The 22,731-nt window shown below is 45.1% G+C and overlaps 1 protein-coding gene across 3 annotated transcripts in view; it reads left to right on the forward strand.

Moving 5' to 3' along the window:
* Positions 1-22,731, forward strand: part of LOC135387882 (uncharacterized) — a 268,730-nt gene that overhangs the window by 124,250 nt on the left and 121,749 nt on the right. Inside the window, exon 1 of one of the 3 annotated variants that reach the window (XM_064617078.1) lies at positions 312-537. The exons of the other annotated variants lie outside the window; for them this stretch is intronic. Coding sequence (XP_064473148.1) covers positions 470-537 — 68 coding nt within the window. The 5' untranslated portion in view covers positions 312-469. Of the gene's footprint in view, positions 1-311; positions 538-22,731 lie in introns of those variants that run through there. 3 annotated transcript variants of the gene reach the window in all.

Below are 22,731 nucleotides of genomic sequence, written 5' to 3' on the forward strand. Positions count from 1 at the left end.
CACAATCCTCGTCTTTATACACGTCCACTTAAAGGCATTTCCCGTACCATATCATCGTGCATAGCCTAATTCATAAAACCACTCATTACGAGAACGCGCCTTGCAATTAGATAACCAGACTCATCAGGAAACACTCCCCTGAAGCCTACAGAGCAGGTCCCTGCAGGCACACAACTATTCATTTACTCTTCCTTCTGACGAACGTCACGGGCGACCTCTCTACTCGTACCTCTGCGCAACGGCAGAAACGCAAAGCGGGTCACGTGGGTCAAATGCTTATATTTTGTCACTTTGATTACAGGTTGCCCCCGAACGCTTCCGATCAAGCAGGTCTAGCACCGCGCCTCGCCAGGACAAAAGCTTCTTTGCCCATCAAACAGAAGTTCCAAAAGGTTTCCTTCCAGTCGCACATGCACACAGTAGTCCTAATAACAGGGCCAACGAAGACTGACACAAGCAGTATGAGATAATGAACGCTCTTTTGCTTGCCATACAACTAAGCCGGAGATGGCAGACGTCCTTCTTAAAAGCGGAGAGGTATTAATTTTACAATGATGGCCAGGAGGGGATCCGGTGGTGTCTAAAGGCGTTCGCAAAAGCTTTGACGTGTGCATTCGAAAAAGTTGCTTCTGGAGGTTGTGTGCCAAGGGCGAGCATGCAGTGTATAGGCCGCGCGTGGCGCTCTTACAATATGATGGCAACAATGAGGTTTTAGTTGATTGCGTCATATTTGTTTGAATTCTACGGGGGGGGGGGAGGAAAAAGTTGCTGTCACTTAGGCAGGTTCCGAAGAAATGAATGGGTCTGGAGTGTGTTAGTGCTCTGGTGGAGTTCGATGTTCAAGTTGATGTGTGCGAGGGGGAGACACTATGATCGATGAGGGAAAGGGATTGCGCGATGAGAAGCGACTTTGCTTCTCTGTAGTGGTTTCGGAGACGACGTTGAGAGAGAGGATCGGGATGAAACAACGAGAGAAGTGCATGTGCAGTTCCAAGTAAGAATCGCTCCTGCGGAAGCACATCACCATCGCGCGATACAGTCTACATTAAAGTACAACCGCCATCGGACTTCACCATAACAACTTGGCCCGTAACTTCCAAAGCGGACATGGCGAGCCGCTGTCGTGAGTCGGCGTATGTCTGGCGTCTGCGTGGGTCACGCGTTATAGTTAAGTCTGACGACGGTTGTACACAGGCAGACTTGTCTGTATTTGGAGCATTGTATTTAAAATACTGTATTTTAAATACAATTTGCGGTATTTTGGTACTCTACTCAATACTTTTTGTTTTGTGTATTTGCACTCTATTTAAAATACATTTTATGGTATTTTCTACTCAATACTCTAATTACATATTTTGGATCTCCCTCTCAAACTTTGTGTCTAATCTTTCCATTATCTTGCTTGTTCAGTGGAAATTTCCTGAGTCCCTCGGACTTGACCCGGACATTGGCCCTTCTTGGAAGTCCCCATTTGAAGATCTTGCCCAGTGTGTACTAATCCTTGGCCAGTGAGGGTTCTATTATATGTGCCCTGACGCGGTGACGCCGAATTCTGACCTCGCTGACCTCGGTGACGCCGAATTCTGACCCCCCTCGGGGGGGGGGGTAACGTTGGGGCTTTGTCGGTCCGCTTGCCTACGAACACGGAAGAAGAACAGGAAGAAGTAGCGGGCAGCACTGCATGGCGACCAGACAGACATTTTCAAGAAGCGCAACAGTAATAAGAGACGTCTTGAAAAGGTAGAATGACCCGCCGGCGGAAAACACAGTTCCTCCCCGCAGTTAGCCGGACTCTGTTAACTGTGTGTACCTCCTTCTAATCAGGACAAACGCTGAGATTCGCAGAACACATCTTAAACGGTGAACCTCCCGCGTCACGCCAGAAAATCGCCCGTTGCCTCCCCCAGATCGGGACACAATTGTCTAATTGGAACGAGTCGGAGCACACAACCTTCTATTTTGTGCCACTTAAAACTCTGTGTAATTGTGGAGCAGTCGAAACGAAACTGCACACTCTGGCAGAAAGCATGAAACAAGTTGTCGGCAACACTGGAAGCCAGTCGTAATCTCAACCCACGAGGGGGCGTCGCAGTGTCCGCCCTTCACCTGGACGCTTCTCTGCAATTACAAAAAAAAAGTAGCCAAGAAAACATCTCTCCAACTTCAGCTGCAGTGCTACCTTGCAGTCACAAAACGCTTTCTGATTCCCCCGTGGCAAAAATAAAAAATAAAAAAAGAGAAAAAATCGCACTAATTGTCGACTTTCTCCGCTTTTTAGTTTTGGTTTCGAATTGCAGAACTAGGAGCAGTGGTAATGGATCTGGAAAATAACGGGTGAATGGGAGGCAACCCTGCAATTTTATGAAGGCGTGGGGGAGAAAGAAAAAAAAAAAACGGACCTGTTTCTCCGTTTGGACCGCAGTTCTTTCATCTGGTTGTTCCTGAGGGCTAATGGTAGGTGTGATGATCCAAATGGTAGGAGGTACCACAGCTCCGCCTGGAGCTCGCTGGCAGAAACAAAAGTATATACCCGCTTGTTCCTGTTTTCTTTCTGAATCGTTTTGCGAAGTCGAAATCACATATGAAATATTTGGTTCTCCTTCTAAGATGGCGGCGCATGCACACTTTTCGCCAGGTGTCTTCTGCTTGTGTGTTTTGACTCTGGAATGCCCCTGGAGTGTTCGAAAAAGGGGCGTTCCATCCAGAGACACTGAGAACCGATAATTATACGGAGGAATTGTTCTTTTTGTGCTTCTGTCTTCTGTTTCAAGAAGGGAGTGGAGTGATCGTTGGAAATCGCTGAAAATGCCGAGGCGGAACTTTAACGGGAGCATTCGGCAACATTACGGCTGAACATGGATGCGGGCAACCAAGGTCGACGGGTCCCCGTGACGGGTATCGGAATGTCAGCTCTTAAATCTCTGAAGCATACTCTCATCGTTAGCATTCATTAGCCTTAACGCGTCTCCTGCAGTAAGAAGTAAAAAGAAAGCGAAGAAGTCATTTTCTTTGTTATCTTTACGTTTTCCATTTTTTTCTCCTACCATCATCATCATCAGTATAGCATTCGCTCGTTGGCGGTAGTCGCAAGGTTATGCTGGGTGGTGGTGGTGGTGGTGGTGGTGGTGATAGGGCTTAAGGTCTTAAGGGCTTAAGGCTTAAGGTTATGCTGGGAGATTGGGAGTTGACGGGTTCGAATCCTATCACCGACCACCGTCTTGCTGTCCGTGGTTTTCCCTTGTGCCCGCTTCTCCCATTCCTTCCTGCTGTCCTCTCTCGACATGGTCACATCGGCTTTGATGAAAATGTTTTGTTCTGATGTCCGACATTTATAAACCTAACGCCTACTACTATATTACTTTAATTAACCAACATGCCGCATCCGTCGTGTTCGCCCTGCTGAAACCTAACGGCTGGTAAAATGTGGCTTTAGTTCGCCAAGACGTGCTGGACAGATGTTGAAAACCAGCGAATTTGAGTGGTTAAATGGTGATGTTGTGTTTGTAAACATCTTGCGGAGCATTTTCCTTGATTTTCCTCAGTTTTTTCGAGAATGTGTAGTTCGAGACAGCATTTTCGTCTGCGTGGACTTGTGTCAACATAGTCGAGGTTGCTAACTCCCGGGTGAAACTGTTAACGACTTTCTAGCAAGAATGGCATAACTTCAGTGCTTACAAACGTGCACCGAGAAAGGGAACGGAACACAAGGGGAAAGGTCGTTTTCAAGGCATAGGCATGCCACCCTCGTGTATATAGTCGGCGATTGATTTTCATGTGTGACACTTAAGTAATCACTATGAATAAAACCTTTTCAGAACAAAAAAAAAAAAGTTCGAGATCGCGGATTTCGCAGCCGGGTGTACACCGAAATGAATCATTCAAAATAAAACATTAAAAAATACACGCTTAAAAATACACTAGTGAAAATCCACCTTATGAAATAAATCGCTGAAAAATCCACGCCCTCAAAATAAACACTGCCAAGATAAATCATAGTTCGGCTTAAAGAGGTAACTCTCGAGCGTTTTTTATGAATATTTCTGCCGTTGTAAATGATATGTGTTCTGATAAGAGCTGGTAAAATCGAAATATCCAGCTTTGAAGTGCAGAGGACGACGCGGGGTATGAATACAGGGGGGTGTACAGGAGGGTAACAAGGGCATAATCTCGAAGTCAACGGTCTCGGAAAAAAAAAAAAAAATCGTCGTATCACCTTGCGAAGCAAACGAAGCGTTTTCTCTGTTTCGAGACCGTGAATTTCGAGATAGGGAATATCGAGGCCCTCCCAACGACAGCCGTACTATTTTTCGAGGCGGACGTATGGAGCTTCGGCCGTCCACCAATCAGAGAGGATTTATTTTTACAGATTTATTTTGAAGAGTTGATTTCGTGAAGTGTATTTCTACGAGTTGATTTTTGCCACCGTGGATATCGACAGACTTTGTACTTGAGAATTTATTTTGAAAAGTCGGGATTTTTACACGCTTTATTTTGCAATGATTTATTTCGGCGTCATCCCTCGCAACCCGGGGATATCGTCATGTTGTGACGTCATCAACCGCACTCGGTCTCTTACGGATCCCGGAAGGAGTGGAAGCGATTCTAGAGTGGTGCGTAGACCAAATACCTCTCCCTCGCTCTACAGGGCAACCATGGTGATCGTGTTTGTGATGGGCGACTATATGATGATTATCATTAATTAAGATGGCCCTCCCGTGAGAACAGGCCCTAAAAGAGCTATACGAAGTGCCCGTATTACACAGGTTACTTGAAACAACATGCTGAATCGTCCAGAAGTCATACAGCTCTTTATCAAACCGACGTTTTTCTTCGGTGTGACAAGCCGCCTAAATCCAGACCGTGACATCACCCCCCCACCCCCACCCCCGCACTCTAATCGGACCGAAGGACGCACACGCAGTATAATGTGGCAAGTTGTTTGAATCGCACTTTCGCGACTGATAAACCTGCTACTTGCCGGTCGGTCTTAATAATGCTCCTCAGATGACCGCCTTGTGGACACAGCGCTGCCGACAAAAACACTCTCGCCGCCATCCAAAAGAGACGTCGGCGAAGTTCAAAGCGAGTCAACAATCAGTTCTCTATCGGGAAGGTGGGTGGCACGGCCACGAAGAGCCATGTTGACAGCCTGACCCATTCCACAAATATTACTCTCGCTTTGAAATGACCCTGCCGACGATTAGCGTATACACATCTTAAGACTAATAAAGACCGCGCTTTGTGGGCATTTCAACATTTAGTCAGCTGACAGGGTGACGTCAGCGCTGAGTGACGACGTGGTTGTACGCGAAAATTCGGTTGCACAAGGGCGCCTTATCTGGTTTGTGTGCGATTTCCAGTTGTCTGGGTGAAAAGAAACGCGTTATTGGAACGGAAATTACCCGTATTTTTCGGCGTTAAATTTTTTCGAAGAAGTTTTTCGCAGGAGCTCTCAGCGACCATTCGGCTCAGGACTTAGTACCGTATTTTCTGGTGTATATAACGCGCGCGTTATACAGTAAAAAAAAGTACTCTGAAGAGGTCCTGCGCGTTGTCTAACGGTGCGCGTTATGCACGGAAATATTTTCCTACAGAGTTCCTTTTCTACTCGGTGCCGTGCAAATTCTAGCCGTGCGAATTTCGTAACCGTAATGAAACCCACTTTCGGAGTTCTGACACTGAACCGTAACCGATTCAGTTTCAGTCCCTGCCCACAGTGACGACGAGCCGCCCCCCCCCCCCCGTTTGTGTGTGTGTGTGGGGGGGGGGGGAGGTCTTGGGTCCCCTATAAGTCCTAAACCTCTCCAAAAAGAGAACCTGAAACCTTAATCAGCGTTGTAAGATATCGTTTGTACTATCGCAATCTTTGCACTTGTCACCATCGTCATCATCATCACACATGATCATCATCAGCATTACTTATTTGTTGTCGTTGTTGTTGTTGCGGCTGCCTTGAGGAGTACAATCCAATCGAGTGAGTCACCAGACAACACCTTGGATCACCGATATGATTTCTGTATATGCAATCACCGCCTTAATTCTGGCGTGGGGACTGACCTGCATAGTTAACAACAGCGGTACTGCGCGGTAAAACTAATTCGAACAAAGTAAAAGTATGTAACCTATATATTCGAGCAACTCTGCCCTGATACTGCAGAATGTGACGATAGGTCGGCCTCTTAAGCTTAACTATTGTGCTACGCCCCGCACAATGCACATTAATGAGACCCTTCAGACATTAAGCATCTTATGCAGGTCGATAGATTTACATAACGTATATGGGAAATGCAGCCAGCCATTCGGAATGCGCGGCGACGTGGTTCCGAGGTTGTTAGTTTGAGTTTCGAAGCTTTGCATATTGCCCTTTCTTATCACCTTCACTTTTACAGAATGGAAGTATCAAATACTTTTCAATCGTTTACCAAGGTAGCTTACATTGGGTGTGGTCAGCAGCTGGTAGCGTATGTAGAAAACTTTTTCGGCGTTTATAATTATAGAGGCAGTTCAGCGTGTGACAGTGAATGAAATCTGTCCGGAGACGGTGAAGAATGCGATTGGACTTCGATAGTCCCGGTCGCGAAATCCCCGATGTAGAAATTCCCGGTCTCGAAACAAGGAAAATCAAGGAGAATGCTCGATCGTTTCGTAACATGGTATGCTGAACATGATAGCTCAATTGGTAGAGCCCTGGACCGGCAATCCAGAAGATGTGGGTTCGAGTCCTACAGCGCTGGCTAACGTTTTCAGTGACTTTCATCTTTCATGGTATGCTGTGTTTAAAAACACGGTATCACTATTGAACTGCCCAAATTCACGGCTTTTCGATGTCTGTCCAAGTCGTTTTAGCGAATGAAAGACAAATTTTAGTGGCCGTTAGGCTTAGCAGGTAAAGAGAGGACGGAACACCGCGTTGGTTAGTTTATTATTTGGTGTGTTCAAGTTCGGCGTTTGCATTTTGATGTCCAAGCTAGTCTATGTGACACTGTTGGCAGTTTTCCGCGCGCGACTGTGCATTTTATAGTTAAATAACGTTTATTTCAAGTAGTTTATATTTTGCAGCGGGGATTTCGACCACTTTATTTGGAGGTACACTCAAGAGACAGTTCGGCGAAGACGCCGCCACGAGTCGTGACGTTTGGAACCTTAGAACACCAAGAAAAGTGCGCACGGAAAAATAACCGTTCGAGAGAGAATTTTGCTTCAGTTCATGTTGTCCGTATTTCTCACACTGAAAAGGTTCTTTCGAAAGCAGGACCCCCAGGAAACGAGGAAAGCCTTATAGCCACTGTTCCGTTCTTGAAAATATAATACCCCTGTCACACGGGCATTTTCGATCCTGCTCGACCAAACCTGCTTGAACCCAATGCAGATCGGATGGTGCTACACGGCCGCTTCCAAGCAGGATCGAACTTTGATCCTGCTTGACTCAAGACAGTTCCCATAACAGGATTGAGAATTTCAAGACGGCTCGACGGCCGCCATTTGCATCCTCGACCCCGGTGAACTGTCATAACTTAAGACGGACATGCGCGCGAAGCTACAAATGATGCTTACATCGGTATACGATAAATTACCACTAATATCGCTGTTATATAGGAAACGCGAAATTAATGAGTTCCGTTTATTCATTTGCACAGGTCAACCATTCAATGCGCATTGAAAGTGGCCGTGTAGCAGCGTCAAAACTCGAGCGTGCTCGGGAAGTTCGACGCAGATCGGATTCGAGAAGGATCGAAATGCCCGTGTGACAGGGGTATAAGAAAGGTCCAGAGGAAACGTTCTTGCACCACGAAGAACTCTCGAAGAACGGTTATTTTACTGCGTGTGACATTCCATGCATTTTAAACTTTCCCGCGCTCCTCATTTAGCTTCTCTAACCATTATCGTCTGGCAACCATTTGCTCCCTCAGCGCTCGCGCACGATTATCATCCCCACTGCTCCTCTTCGGATTCCGTAATCCAGCCCCAAATAACGGCACCTCGACTCGGTGGCCATTTCCTAATGAGCAGACGGCTGCTTGCCAGCGTCATCTCCTAAAGGACGGCGGCGGCCCGCATGTACACAACGGCGCCGCGTGTGTGACCCCTACGCGGGTCGGTGGCCTCCCCCTTGTTCGGCGTGACCCCCGCAGGTCACTAGAAGAGCCCTGCCCCCTTCCCCCGACCCCACAATTAGAGTGTCACCGTGAGTTATTCGGCCGACCCTTGGCTCCGGAGGCGGTGGGTGGACCCTGGCTCCGGACAGTCTGTTCCATTTTTTTCTCTTTACTGCGTCTGGGCCCTAAGGGTGAGCTGTGGAGCTCGAGCCCTCTGGTGGTGGGCTGGCGGAAGGCTCAAAGCATCCGAGGGGAAACTAAAAAAAAAATGATGGACGGTGGATTCCGGTGGTTGTGTAAGGTGGAAGACGTCGGAAGGCCGAGCCGTTATTGATAGATCAGTAGAGGATATTGGAAGTTAAATGAAACAAAAATTAATTAATAAAAAAAGCAACAGCTTTATGGTTTTGTGACTTTAGGGGAAATTCCAAGGTGGCTGCGTCTTACAGAGGGGCTGCACCATGAACGCGGACAACGCCGAAGGAAATTCTTCACGCGTCTGCGTCATCTCAAAAATCTAATAAAAATCGATTAAGAAAATTTTTTCGAAAGTAAACAAAAGGAACATTGGCGAAGACATTATACTCGACTATCGTACACCTCGTCTATCCCGCAGAGCGCTGTCCTATTGCGTGCGTTCGTTGCTGGCGATGTCTCCGAGGTCACACTGCGGGGTCACGGGTTCGAATTCCGAGGCTCTCCCGCAAACGTTTCGGACAGATCTCGGCAACAGTTCCCACCTGAAATCTGCCTGAAGAACGATCAGCTAGCCTCTTCTCCTGCCAGTCCTTCCTGCTGTCCTCGGAGCTTTCCTTTTGGGTTCCTGATGCCATCCTTAAAAACCGAAACACCCTAAAGCGTACACTGTAAACTGGAAAACACCCTTATGGGTGTAAATGGCTTGTCCTATAACTGACACCTCTTTTTACACCGTACATGGTCTGGAACACCCTTTTTAGAGGGTGTATTCCGTGTAAATCACCCCTGGAAAGGGCGCTTTTCTTTGAGAATGCCCTCTTTTACACCCTTGAAACACCCTTTTAGGAGGGTGTAAGATCGTTAAACACCCTCCTAAAAAGGTGTATAAAGGGTGCAAAAGACGGCATTTTCAAGGAAAAGCACCCTTTCAAAGGGCGTTTTACACGGGATACACCCTCTAAAAAGGGTGTTCCAGACCATACGGTGTAAAAAGAGGAGTCAATTATAGGACAAGCGATTTACACCCATAAGGGTGTTTTTCAGTTTACAGTGTATGAAGGGAAACGGCAGCGCCGTTATCAGGTTGAGCTCCGCACTTGGGCGTAATATTCGAGGAAGAGGAAGTGTTGGACACCAGGAAAGTTAGTCGGAATTGCATACTACATTAGCATTGCTTGATACACTTCTTAATTCATTTGTTGAGTGATTGATTATCGATTCTTCCATTCGGAATGATGTAGTAGATGGCCTCAGTTGTTGACTTGGTTGGGGAAAATAAAGCAAATCAGTAAATTAAGGATATAGGGAGTGGTAGGCTAAAAGATAAGGAAGATGGGCTCACTAATTTTGTGACTCATCTAATCAGTCAACAATACAATGATGTAGTAGTAAACAAATATACCATACATGTACGTGGTAAGTAACATCCTATGGGTGAGGGAAAAACAGAGCTTTCCAAAGCGTCCTGCTGCGATATGTGACAAAGATACGCTTACAGCGTCTCTAAATGAGCATTAATCTCACTATGTCAAAAATTACTTCGTCCATGGTCTAGTCGAGCCTAAAGGAACTACTTCTAAGCAGTGTTGTCGATAACTAAGCTACTTTTTAACTTTTAACTTAGCTCGTCGCTTTTAAGCTCCAGTAACTTCTTGAGGAACTCGTTCCTATATATTAGGTAACATTGTCGAAGTGATTCGAGGTAAGTTCCAAGTACCTTTTGTTCGATTCTGGTCTACAAACATCGCAAGCTGCATCCTCTCTCTCTATAACGAGACGACAGCCACGTGCACGTCAACGGGGTCTTACACCGCTCGCGCGGTGAACATGACCTCCGAACCCCCTTCTGTCGTATAGAGACAAAAAATAAACCTCTCCCTGTTTGCAAACAAATGACGTCATAGTGTTCGACAGCGCCACCAACAGACCTCTACCCGAGAAACGTCATCATGACGTTGGTAAACAGACTGAAACCGAAACAAATCTGAAGGAGAACACTGTAAACTGAAAAACACCCTTATGGGTGTAAATGGCTCTGTCCCGTAACTCACACCACTTTTTACACCGTATGGTCTGAACGCCTTTTTTAGAGGGTGTATTCTGTGTAAAACACCCTTTGAAAGGGTGTTTTTCCATAAAAATGACTTCTTTTGCACCCCTTAAGCACCCTTTTAGGATGGTGTAAGATCGTTAAACACCCTCCTAAAAGGGTGTATAAAGGGTGCAAAAGACGGCATTTTCAGGGAAAACAACCATTTCAAAGGGTGTTTTACACAGAATACACCCTCTGAAAAGGGCGTTCCAGACCACACGGTGTAAAAAGTGGTGTGAGTTATAGGACAAGCCATTTACACCCATAAGGGTGTTTTTCAGTTTACAGTGAAGGCTGGGTTCCACGAATGGGTACTTGTTCACTGCCTCCTATTGAAAGAAAAGTAGGACCGAAGGTCGCGTCCCTTTCAGAGACCATCGTAACCCCCCTCAACACCGTGGCTTTCGGGCGCGACCTCGTACGCCCCCTACCTTCCAGCGTAGTTCAACTCTACCAAATTGGTGGCGCTGTCGAACACTATGACTAGTGTCTGACAGTCTTCTACCAAGTTACCAACGTCATAATGACGTCTCGGGTAGAGGAAGTTGCCCGATTAAAGTTCTTTTTCGTGTTGTTGGGAGGAAATACTAAACTTGACGCGCACAAATACGTCTCTTACCATTCAACAAGAATTAAAAGAAACAAATATTCGAGGCATAGTACACTCACAAGTTGTCGCAATGATTGCTTCAACTATTCTTACTTTGTACACTGTAAACTGAAAAACACCCTTATGGGTGTAAATCGCTTGTCCTATAATTGACTCCTCTTTTTACACCGTATGGTCTGGAACACCCTTTTTAGAGGGTGTATCCCGTGTAAAACGCCCTTTGAAAGGGTGCTTTTCCTTGAAAATACCGTCTTTTGCACCCTTTATACACTTTTGTAGGAGGGTGTTTAACGATCTTACACCCTCCTAGAAGGGTGTTTAAAGGGTGCAAGGGAGGGCATTTTCAAAGAAAAGCGCCCTTTCCAGGGGTGATTTACACGGAATACACCCTCTAAAAAGGGTGTTCCAGACCATGTACGGCGTAAAAAGAGGTGTCAGTTATAGGACAAGCCATTTACACCCATAAGGGTGTTTTCCAGTTTACAGTGTACGAGTTATTTAAGAATGGAATGAGTTACAGCATTGTCACGTCCAGAACGGTATCCTGTTTTAGCTTCGAACCTCCGATCATACTTGTGTAGTCTGTAAATGACCATATTAGCCAAGTGTAAGGTGCTTATTTTGGTGTCCTGTGTTTGTTTGTTTTGGAAACTGATATATGATGTCTTATGTATACACCCCTACAATGACGTCCAGAGGACGAATATAGTAGTATCTGTAACTAAATATAGAGATAAAATCTATAAATTATGTTTGGCCATATACATTATAATTATTTATAAGACTCAGGTGAGGTCCATCATAGTGAAGAGCAGTGTGTTGCAAGATTGAAACTCGGCACGGTTCTACGAAGGGTGCAAAAAGGTGCATAGATGACACAACTCAACCCATCAACCCCCCCAACACCCGGCCCATCTCATCGTCATCATTTATTGTTGTTGCTGTTGTTCAACTCATGGAACCTAAAATTCCGATGCATGCTTTTATGCTCCGTTGAAGGATCTTATTGAGAGATCACAACCATTAAATGCTTACCTAAAGAAACAAATAAAGACTGGCTATGGACAATGATATATGACAGCAGATCATACATTACTCAAAACTATATATAAAAATATATCGAGTATTGTTGTAGTTCTGCACCGCTCATTGTGCGACCAAGATCTGAATTAATTTTAGAAACGTCGAGAACTAAGGTGTACATATTAGGTAAAAATGAAAATTTTAAAGCACCTCGTAACTTTTGCAAAGTAGCTTAGAAACTTCAAGTTCATTTTCATTGCCTGTAACTTCGTTAGCAACTTAGTTACATTTTTGTTTTGCGCAGTAACTTAACTGGTAACGAGTTCGTTTTGCCGAGTAAGTTTGTCACCTTTGTTTTTAAGCGCAGCTTGCCTTTCTGGGCGACATACTACGTTGGTCTTCACTGTAAGGCTCATCATTAAATTTTCACCAAATTACCAATGGGGTTGATTTATCAATTGGGTAGAATGCAAAAAAAAAAAAAACTATCCAATCATAAACAACATAGTGAAGTTCTTGTTGTTTTAAAGCTGTTGTAAGGCTTGTAAGGCTCATAGGGCTCATCATTATATTTTCACGTAATTATCAGTGGAGTAAAATTACCAATGGGTTGGAATTCCGCCTGCAGTAATGAAACTCTCTAATCATAAAGAACCCGAAGTTATGACCAAAAAAAGCGGCGGGTGGGGGTGGGGGGGACTGAAAAGTGTATAGCGGAACGGTATCCCATCAAGAGGTGTATGGAACAGGTTTACCAGGACAGTTTTCAAGGAGACCACAAGGAGTTTAATACCAGCGACACACGGGCACTAAGGACACCTACCGGAGCGGCGTTTGTGCCCATTACCACACGATAACGGAGATTCCCCCTTTTAGATAACGGGCCTTTTCGAAAAAGGAGATCGTCTATCCCCTTCCCCAGCGAAAAGGTGTAGCCTCGATAATAGCAGCATCCGCCGATGATCCCGATTATGTTTAGTACGCAACTGCTTATGTTCAACATTTTTATCAGTCGCTAAGACAGTTTTCCAAAATTATAGGGGTCTTCGAGTGATAATAAATTCAATAATGTCGCGCCCAAAAACCCTCGTGTACAGTGGCGAGACAGGGAAACGCGGGCTGTAATAAAGTTATTTGGGAGGACAATTTACGTGATCTGCGACACGACGGCGAAGTCTACGCCCGTATCGTCGAGGCATTAAGCAATTTTGGAGTGCGCTAAGGCATACACTAATGCGAGATCGCCATTGTCGTGACGTGTGTTAGCGGCGACTCCTTTCCCTAAAGGGTCCTTCACAGCTGTAAAGGACACCCTACTTCAAACTACACTGTAAACTGAAAAACACCCTTATGGGTGTAAATCGCTTGTTCTATAATTGACTCCTCTTTTTACACCGTATGGTCTGGAACACCCTTTTTAGAGGGTGTATCCCGTGTAAAACGCCCTTTGAAAGGGAGCTTTTCCTTGAAAATACCGTCTTTTGCACCCTTTATACACCTTTTTAGGAGGGTGTTTAACGATCTTACACCCTCCTAAAAGGGTGTTTAAAGGGTGCAAAAGAGGGCATTTTCAAAGAAAAGCGCCCTTTCCAGGGGTGATTTACACGGAATACACCCTCTAGAAAGGGTGTTCCAGACCATGTACGGTGTAAAAAGAGGTGTCAGTTATAGGACAAGCCATTTACACCCATGAGGGTGTTTTCCAGTTTACAGTGTAGTTCTAGTCTGCCCACGTGTCACGGGTATATAAGAAGTCTTGCATATGAAAGTTTTAGTGCCGGTCTTAAGAGTTGGTGCGGACAGTTTAAGAACTTTACTTGGTGAGCGCAAGAGCTGACAAGGGGAGTGGAGTTTGCAAGGTGTTTGCACCTAAGTCGTGCAACACCGAAGCAAAACTCTTGCGGAGAAAAAGATCCGCTTTCTCAATACGAATTAACACCAGAAAGAAACAGACAACAAAAACCCCCACTGGAAAGAAGCTGCAATTACGACTGATTTCCAATTAGTTTTCGTTCCACGAAAAACTCACCTTTTGTTTCACCTCCTCCCCCGAGTCAAATGGTCGTATATTACGCATCCATATTTGGCGAAACAACCGAAAATCGCCGCTCCAGAATGAGCCTAAAGAATCCGAAGGAAAAGTATATATATGCGATGAAATTGCCGGTTCTGAAATTGGGGGCGAAGAGAAAGGTTTCCTGATATTTGTGTCTAACCAGGGGCTGGGTTTGGGCGACGCCCCTCTGGCAAACCGCTTAAGTGGCTTCTGTTGTTTCTCGGCCCAATGTTGTTCTCCTCCCCCTCGTCGCTTTAAGTGTAGGGTTGGGTTGGGTTCTTCGTGCTCTTTTGCACCACGCAACAGAACCGATGCTAAACTCGTTCCTGTGAGTTGGAAGCGTGTGTGCCTGCCGCTCTGTGTTTCTCTCTCGAGGTCGAAGGTTTAATCGCTGGACGTTTGATGGTGGAACGGGTGGTTTTTATTTTCTTTTTTTTTTTTTTTTCTTTCGTCGATTTCTCGGTGGTGGTGGTGGTGCTTTTCGTGGTTTCTCATATCTGGTGCTCGTGGGTGTTTCAAAAAGAACAAAAAATGGCAACAGAGAAAAAAGGAGGTTATACAAGAGGATACACTGTAAACTGAAAAACACCCTTATGGGTGTAAATGGCTTGTCCTATAACTGACACCTCTTTTTACACCATATGGTCTCAGACCACCCTTTTCAGAGGGTGTATGCTGTGTAAGACACCCTTTGACAGGGTGCTTTTCCTTGAAAATGCTTTCTTTTGCACCCTTTAAACACCCTTCTAGGAGGGTGTAAAGTTGTTAAACACCCTCCTAAAAGGGTGTTTAAAGGGTGCAAAAGAAGGCATTTTCAAGGAAAAGCACCCTTTCAAAGGGTGTCTTACACAGAATACACCCTCTGAAAAGGGTGTTCTAAGACCATATGGTGTAAAAAGAGGTGTCAGTTATAGGACAAGCCATTTACACCCATAAGGGTGTTTTTCAGTTTACAGTGTAGAAAAAAAGCGAACGAAAAGTACGCAGAAGGTTGCTCAGCAACCCTGTGCCATATATGTTCCATCATATTGCTTACTTAGAAATGCCTGTCGCTGTTCAACCAAACAACGCGCTGCTTGACGCTATACTGCCGCGCCCTCTATAAGAGGATAGGCATGCCATGAAACCGAAACTAAATGCTTGATCTGTTTTCTCAGATTATGTGACTGACTTTGAAGGTCATGCAAAGGACCAGATCCTCAGTGTGAACTCCCACTGAGGATCTCCAGATAGCCTTCGCTTGTCTTATGCAGTCCGAATAAATGTGTTTCCTTTCCAAATCAAAGCAAATATCATTTCTGGTTGAGGGGGGGGGGGGGGGATGAGGTTCAATAAATAAATTTAAAAAAAAAGTGAGGTCTGCCTGCTCAGCCAAAGCCTGCCTGCACAAAGCACTACTAGAGGCGTACCTGTTTCATGTCATCATCACTTCTTCATTTATTGATCACTTCTCCTTCGTTGTTATTGCTGTTGCTACCTGCTTCTAAAGCCATCTCTCCCTCGCTATTAAGAGGGGGGGTGGGGAGAGAATCGAGATGAGACAAAACTGCTTCGAACCTATAACCTGCTATACCCCTACCGAAGCTTGAAAGTATAATAAATAGAGAGTTCATGACATTCCGCAGATCACATCGATATCCTCTCGCACGTCATCAACATCACATCCGACCGACCGACCAACCAACCAACCAACCAACCATCCGGCCAGAGAATCCCTCCTGAGCAACAAAAATGGCTTTCTTGCATCACGATTCCTACCTGGGAGCCTCCCCCGCCTCGGAAACCGTCCACCCACAACCATATATACAACAGGAATGCCGCCATCTCGCACGACTGCCTTCTTTCCGGTCCCTATATGCCGACCGAGAACTATGCCGGGGTCAGTACGCACCCCTAGAGCCAGGGGTCAGTCCCTGCATGCAGAGGTTACGGCAGATAACAATTACTCGCACTCGCCCGGAATGCAACAACCCCCGCAAACTGATCTTCTCTATGGAGGCCTCGCTACGTCAATTCAAGCGGAGCTCTCTTTCTCTCTCTCTCTCTGTATGTACGCGCAGATCGTGATCGTACGGCAGCGTCACGCAGTCGTGACGAAGGGTCACGTGACGGCCAAGTGCGCCATTAGCGTCGCTTTCCAAGTGTATGTTCTCTTTAGGATTCCTGTGCTCCAAGAATGTCCCTGCCTGTTTTTGTGCTGGGTGCCTTTTCGCAGATCATAGGTTGCGAGTTTTCATTCATGCGGTGGGGGAGAAGTGTTGACCGTATAAGTTCCGGATGTCAAAGAAGGTTCAGGATGGCCCTTCTAGTCGCCGCGGGATGGTTGCCAACTCAAGGATAGAGTCTCTGGACGAGAGAGTAATTTGAAACGGCGTTCTGAGGAACCACGAGGACATAGATATGGCGACTGAGGTCACGTTCAGTGGGGACAACTTTTTTTTTTACCAACCCTATACTATAAAGTCGCATGGAGTGACGGCAGAGTCTTTTGCAAACCAGTTTCGTATACAGTCAAACTCCTTTATAGCGAACACCTTTTTAACGAAAATACCACTACAGCAAATTTTTTTGCGGTCCGCTGGAGCCCTATAGGTCCAGTAATGGACATCCTTTTTAACGAAAATACCTTTACTGCAAATTTTTTTTGCTGTCCCCTGAATTTCGTTGTAAAGGAGTTTGACTGTAGTGCTTTCTTCGCATAAAGTCTTCATTGAAACTCCCGTGAATATACTGACTTATTTTATTAATGGTATTTTGTTTTAAAACTCGTTTCTTAATCCCTACACTATTCGAGAGGTATGCAAAAGAAAGGCGTCGTTACGGAACAGCGCGGCAGAGAAATTGAAAAGCGGCAGCACGTGCTTTTGGCGGCCGTGGTTAGAAAGAGGCATAACTGTCAAGGGCCATTACCGCTTTCCGTGGTCGAGTGGTTATAGAATGACCTCTTATCACGCTGAGACTGGTATATAGGTAACTTCGCACAGGCGGTGTCCTGTTCCTTCTGTTGTACGCGGTACACACACATGGTGGAAACTTTTGCGGACTCGCTGCTAACATTCTCATCATGTTGACCAGCCCAGGCTCGCATCCTGTCGACGCTATAGGCGTGCGGTGTTCAGGGCTGGGACGAAGTGCCTGCAGGAAGGTCAGGAGGGTTTGGTAGGAGTGGTGCGCTCCCTAATCTGGATATAAGACTGGGTTTGATTCCTTAGTCTTCGATCAGGAATTACTTCTCTATCTTCTCTGTCAGAACTATACGTAAGTTGGCTCGCTTCCGTCGACATAACCTTCGAAGAGGAGACGCAGATCTTTCTGGATATACGACCAAACCATAAAATGCCGCATCTACCTAGAGTAGCATTTCACGTCAGGAGCTCGTTCTCGGCTGTTATATGGTATCTCCTTCGCACGAGCCTGAATGGACGAAGGCAATGGGCCAGTTCCTAGTGTGTGTATTGTCATCTAGGACAGAACCTACCTATATATGGAGGGAGGCCCTTACACACGTATATTATTATTATATATAACGTATATCACTGTAAACTGAAAAACACCCTTATGGGTGTAAATGGCTTGTCCTATAACTCACACCACTTTTTACACCGTATGGTCTGGAACGCCCTTTTTAGATGGTGTATTCTGTGTAAAACACCCTTTGAATAGGAGCTTTTCCTTGAAAATGCCGTATTTTGCACCCTTTCACGCCCTTTTAGGGGGGTGTCTAACAATCATACACCCTCATAAAAGGGTGTTAAAAGGGTGCAAACAGAAGGCATTTTCAAGGAAAAGCATCCTTTCAAAAGGTGTTTTACACAGAATACACCCTCTAAAAAGGGCGTTCCAGACCATACGGTGTAAAAAGTGGTGTGAGTTATAGGACAAACCCATTTACACCCATATGGGTGTTTTTCAGTTTACAGTGTACGTAGTTACCATGGAGGAAGCTACACCGTCACGCTCTGTACTATCTTGTATTGCTGCACTCCGTCTTACATACAGATAGAAAAAAAAAATACCTGCCTTGTATTGTTGACAAGTCACGAATAAGTACATACTTACATCCCTACAGACATATTATGTTTTTTTAGTTCCCTGTTAGCGCCGCGAAGCAACTATGGCTATGAGCAGCATACCGACGTGGACAGATGGAGAGAGGACAGCAGGAAGGACTTGGGGGTTATAGTTGCGTCCTGGGCCGACTTCAGGGGGAACTGTGCCGGCATTCGTCTGGAAAGTCTTCGGAAAATCCAGGGAAAACCTCAAACAGCACAGACGGTGACAGGATTCGAACCCGTATCACCTCCGAGTCTCGGCGTGGAAAGCGATCATCTTAACCACTATGCCACGGGAGCTGGTCATATTATATGTACTGCACTGTAAACTGAAAAACACCCTTATGGGTGTAAATGGCTTGTCCTATAACTGACACCTCTTTTTACACCATATGGTCCTAGAACACCCTTTTCAGAGGGTGTATCCTGTGTAAGACACCCTTTGAAAGGGTGCTTTTCCTTGGAAATGCTTTCTTTTGCACCCTTTAAACACCCTTTTAGGAGGGTGTAAAGTTGTTAAACACCCTCCTAAAAGGGTGTTTAAAGGGTGCAAAAGAAGGCATTTTTAAGGAAAAGCACCCTTTCAAAGGGTGTCTTACACAGAATACACCATCTGAAAAGGGTGTTCTAAGACCATATGGTGTAAAAAGAGGTGTCAGTTATAGGACAAGACATTTACACCCATAAGGGTGTTTTTCAGTTTACAGTGTGGCATCAGAGTGCGAGGGCAGTCACACGGACCCTCTGGCATTTCAAACAAACTATAGACTGCAGGAAACGGCGCCAAAACCTCAACAAGTACTCACAACATGTCAAGGATCAATGTAGTATGTGCTAGTCGTCGCAAAGCAATAACGGTCCAAAACTGCGGACAGCTGGAAACGGGATAGCGGCGCCACCTGCAGACCCACTTATAGAGGTGGATGTCATACGTATACACACCTCTGGTTTCTGCAATATCGCCCACCATATCATCATGCGATGCATGTATGCGAGTGTGTCTGGTTTCTTCAAAGAGCAACGTTGAGAATCTGCCAACGCCTGCCGAAAAGCGCGACCCCAAGCATTGATCTGAGTATACTCCGCGAAAGCAATGTACCTCGATCACACTTCGCGGGCGACCTACCTAGACTGTTGAACAGCGAGCTGTCCGCACTTGATATAGTTGATCCCGTACTTTCTAAATAATTACTTAGAATTAATAATATAATTAATTAATGGGTAATTAATTATGCGGCATACCAGTCTCAAATATTAATGAAATTTCGATTCGCCCCGGAGCCGAGAAGCTCGAGCATCCAGGCTCGCAGTGAAGTTGCGAGAGACTCCAAAAGTGCGCCGAAAACCATGCCGTATATAGTGCGGGAGATAAAGGACAGCCCCGTTGTTACCCAGCCTCGATTAAAAACCTAACAGAAACCCCTCCAATCACTCCAATGCAAGCTGAAGCTCCAGCTAAGGCGATTCGGGGATTCGCGGATTCGGTTGACAGATCCCTACAATTTCCTATATTCTGAATATGTACAAATTACTTACTTACAAATACTTACAAATTTTGACTTACAATGCCTTGTATTGTTGACTCTATATGAGATGAGCCACACTGTAAACTGGAAAACACCCTTATGGGTGTAAATGGCTTGTCCTATAACTGACACCTCTTTTTACACCGTACACGGTCTGGAACACCCTTTTTAGAGGGTGTATTCCGTGTAAATCACCCCTGGAAAGGGCGCTTTTCTTTGAAAATGCCCTCCTTTGCACCCTTTAAACACCCTTCTAGGAGGGTGTAAGATCGTTAAACACCCTCCTAAAAAGGTGTATAAAGGGTGCAAAAGACGGCATTTTCAAGGAAAAGCACCTTTCAAAGGGCGTTTTACACGGGATACACCCTCTAAAAAGGGTGTTCCAGACCATACGGTGTAAAAAGAGGAGTCAATTATAGGACAAGCGATTTACACCCATAAGGGTGTTTTTCAGTTTACAGTGCACAGACGATTGCGTACTCATCTTCGTAAACTTTACCTAACCATTTAGCCCGCTCGCTTTTGCGCCAAATAACCCCAATCAATCAATCAATCAATCAATCAAACCATTTAGCCTGCTTGTTAACCGTATATTAGGAAAAACATCTTCCCGCGGGAACAGCACCGACGACCGTTTTATGGGACGCGCACCGTATCTTATATTACCAACTGTATGAATTAGACACGTATCTTCCGTATCTGAGAAGGTTTTATTCGCAACGGTTACTTAGGTGCCACAGATGAAAATCAATCAATTACCGCATATTTACACGAGGGTGCACGGCATGCCTCTGCCTTTAAAACAAACTTACTCCTCGTATTTTTTTTTATTTTTTTTTTACCATGTACGCTATAGCAAGTGAGCTCGCAGTCACTGCAGTTATCCGTCCTGACAAGGTTTTTCGTATTGCCAACTGTAGGATGGGTTTTATTCACAACGATTACTTAGGTACGTATACGTGTCAAAGATGAAAATTAATCGCCGCCTTTTTACACGAGGAAGGCGTGCCTCTGTCTTTCATTTCTCTGTATTGTTGACTCTATGAGATGAGCGGCAGAAGATTGTTATACTCATCTTCCTAAACGTTCCCTAACCAATTAGCCCGCTTGTTATCCATATCTTGCCTACACTGTAAACTGAAAAACACCCTTATGGGTGTAAATGGCCTGTCCTATAACTCACACCACTTTTGACACCGCATGGTCTCCAGACCCACCCTTTTTAGAGGGTGAAAACACCCTTTGAAAGGGCGCTTTTCCTTCAAAACGCCCTCTTTTGCACCCTCTCTCTCTTAGGAGGGTGTTTAACAGTCTTACACCTTCCTAAAGGGTGCTTAAAGGGTGCGAAAGAAGGCATTTTCAAAGAAGAGCACCCTCTCAAAGGGTGTTTTACACAGAATACACCCTATAAAAAGGCTGTTCCAGACCATACGGTGTCAAAAGTGGTGTGAGTTATAGGACAAGCCATTTACACCCATAAGGGTGTTTTTCAGTTTACAGTGTATTTCATTCCTTTCATTTCCTGCCTTTCATTTCTTTTTTCCCTTTTTTTTTGGGGGGGGGGAAACTTCGCGGAAACAGCACCGCAAGTGATGCTGCCCCGACGACCGTTTGATAGGCCACGTTTTCCCTTTTCCTTTCCTTCCTTCCCTTTTTCGCGTTTCCCTTTTTTGTATTTTTGACTCTATGAGAAGGGCCACAGAAGATCGTATTGCCAACTGTATAGGATGGGACATGCGAAAGCTTGCCTACATCGCATTTCCAAAAATAGTACTGCCCTCGCCCTTGTGTACTCATATTCCCTTTTTACGATGTGTGTATCGTCGTATATCGAGGTACACTGTAAACTGAAAAACACCCTTATGGGTGTAAATGGCTTGTCCTATAACTGACACCTCTTTTTACACCATATGGTCTTAGAACACCATTTTCAGAGGGTGTATTCTGTGTAAGACACCCTTTGAAAGGGTGCTTTTCCTTGAAAATGCCTTCTTTTGCACCCTTTAAACACCCTTTTAGGAGGGTGTTTAACAACTTTACACCCTCCTAGAAGGGTGTTTAAAGGGTGCAAAAGAAAGCATTTTCAAGGAAAAGCACCCTTTCAAAGGGTGTCTTACACAGAATACACCCTCTGAAAAGGGTGTTCTAAGACCATATGGTGTAAAAAGAGGTGTCAGTTATAGGCCAAGCCATTTACACCCATAAGGGTGTTTTTCAGTTTACAGTGTAGCCACAAGTACGAGAGTGTATTGGCATCAAATGGAAGGCCGGCCACAGGGGCAGGCACAAGTACGTGCACTCAGAGAAAAATCTATACCTTTAGAGGTATAGATCGCCTGCTCAATAACTTAGCCCTTCTTAGGTATTATTTTATACCTCGGTTACAGGTATAAAAATAGTCCTCAACAAAGGACTATATGCCATACCTTTAGGGGTATAGCTCTATACCCCTGTGAAAGTCTGCACGAGTACCATCATGGTGTTACATCACACCTAGGCATAGGTATTTTTAGAAGAAAGAACTAGAAAAATCACCTTTGGAGGGAAGAAAAGTTTTTGACATACACACACACGTACTACAAACACACGCAAACGCATGGTTGGCACGCACGCAAACGCATATGGTTGTGAAGTAGGACGAAAACCTCGTGCACATTACTCGGCATCTAAAAATAAAAAAATGTGGAGTTGAAATCTAAAGAAAATTTTTCAAGGAGCAAGACGCTCTGCGCAGTCATCATGTGTGTATCACGATGTATCCTGAGACAGACATAATTTACAGAGCAACATATACTGATATATACTGGTGGCGACTTGACAAACTGTGGAGCAGCTTTCGTCTGGTACGCAACCCTAAGGGTGAGGACATCTAGATTCAACATTCCAGCAATGAAGATTTTATGCAGCCATAAACTAACCATGTGGATTTAGATAGTACTGTACTGATGTGTATGTTTCTTAGTTAAATATCCGTTTAACTTAGCTGATACCGTCTCAAGAAAAAATAATGATGATGTGATACAGCACGTTGCGGAAGTAAAGGTATAAAAAACCATAAAGGTATAAAGAAGCAGAAGG

The sequence above is a fragment of the Ornithodoros turicata genome, chromosome 3 (genome assembly GCF_037126465.1).
Source record: "Ornithodoros turicata isolate Travis chromosome 3, ASM3712646v1, whole genome shotgun sequence".
Taxonomy (NCBI): domain Eukaryota; kingdom Metazoa; phylum Arthropoda; class Arachnida; order Ixodida; family Argasidae; genus Ornithodoros; species Ornithodoros turicata.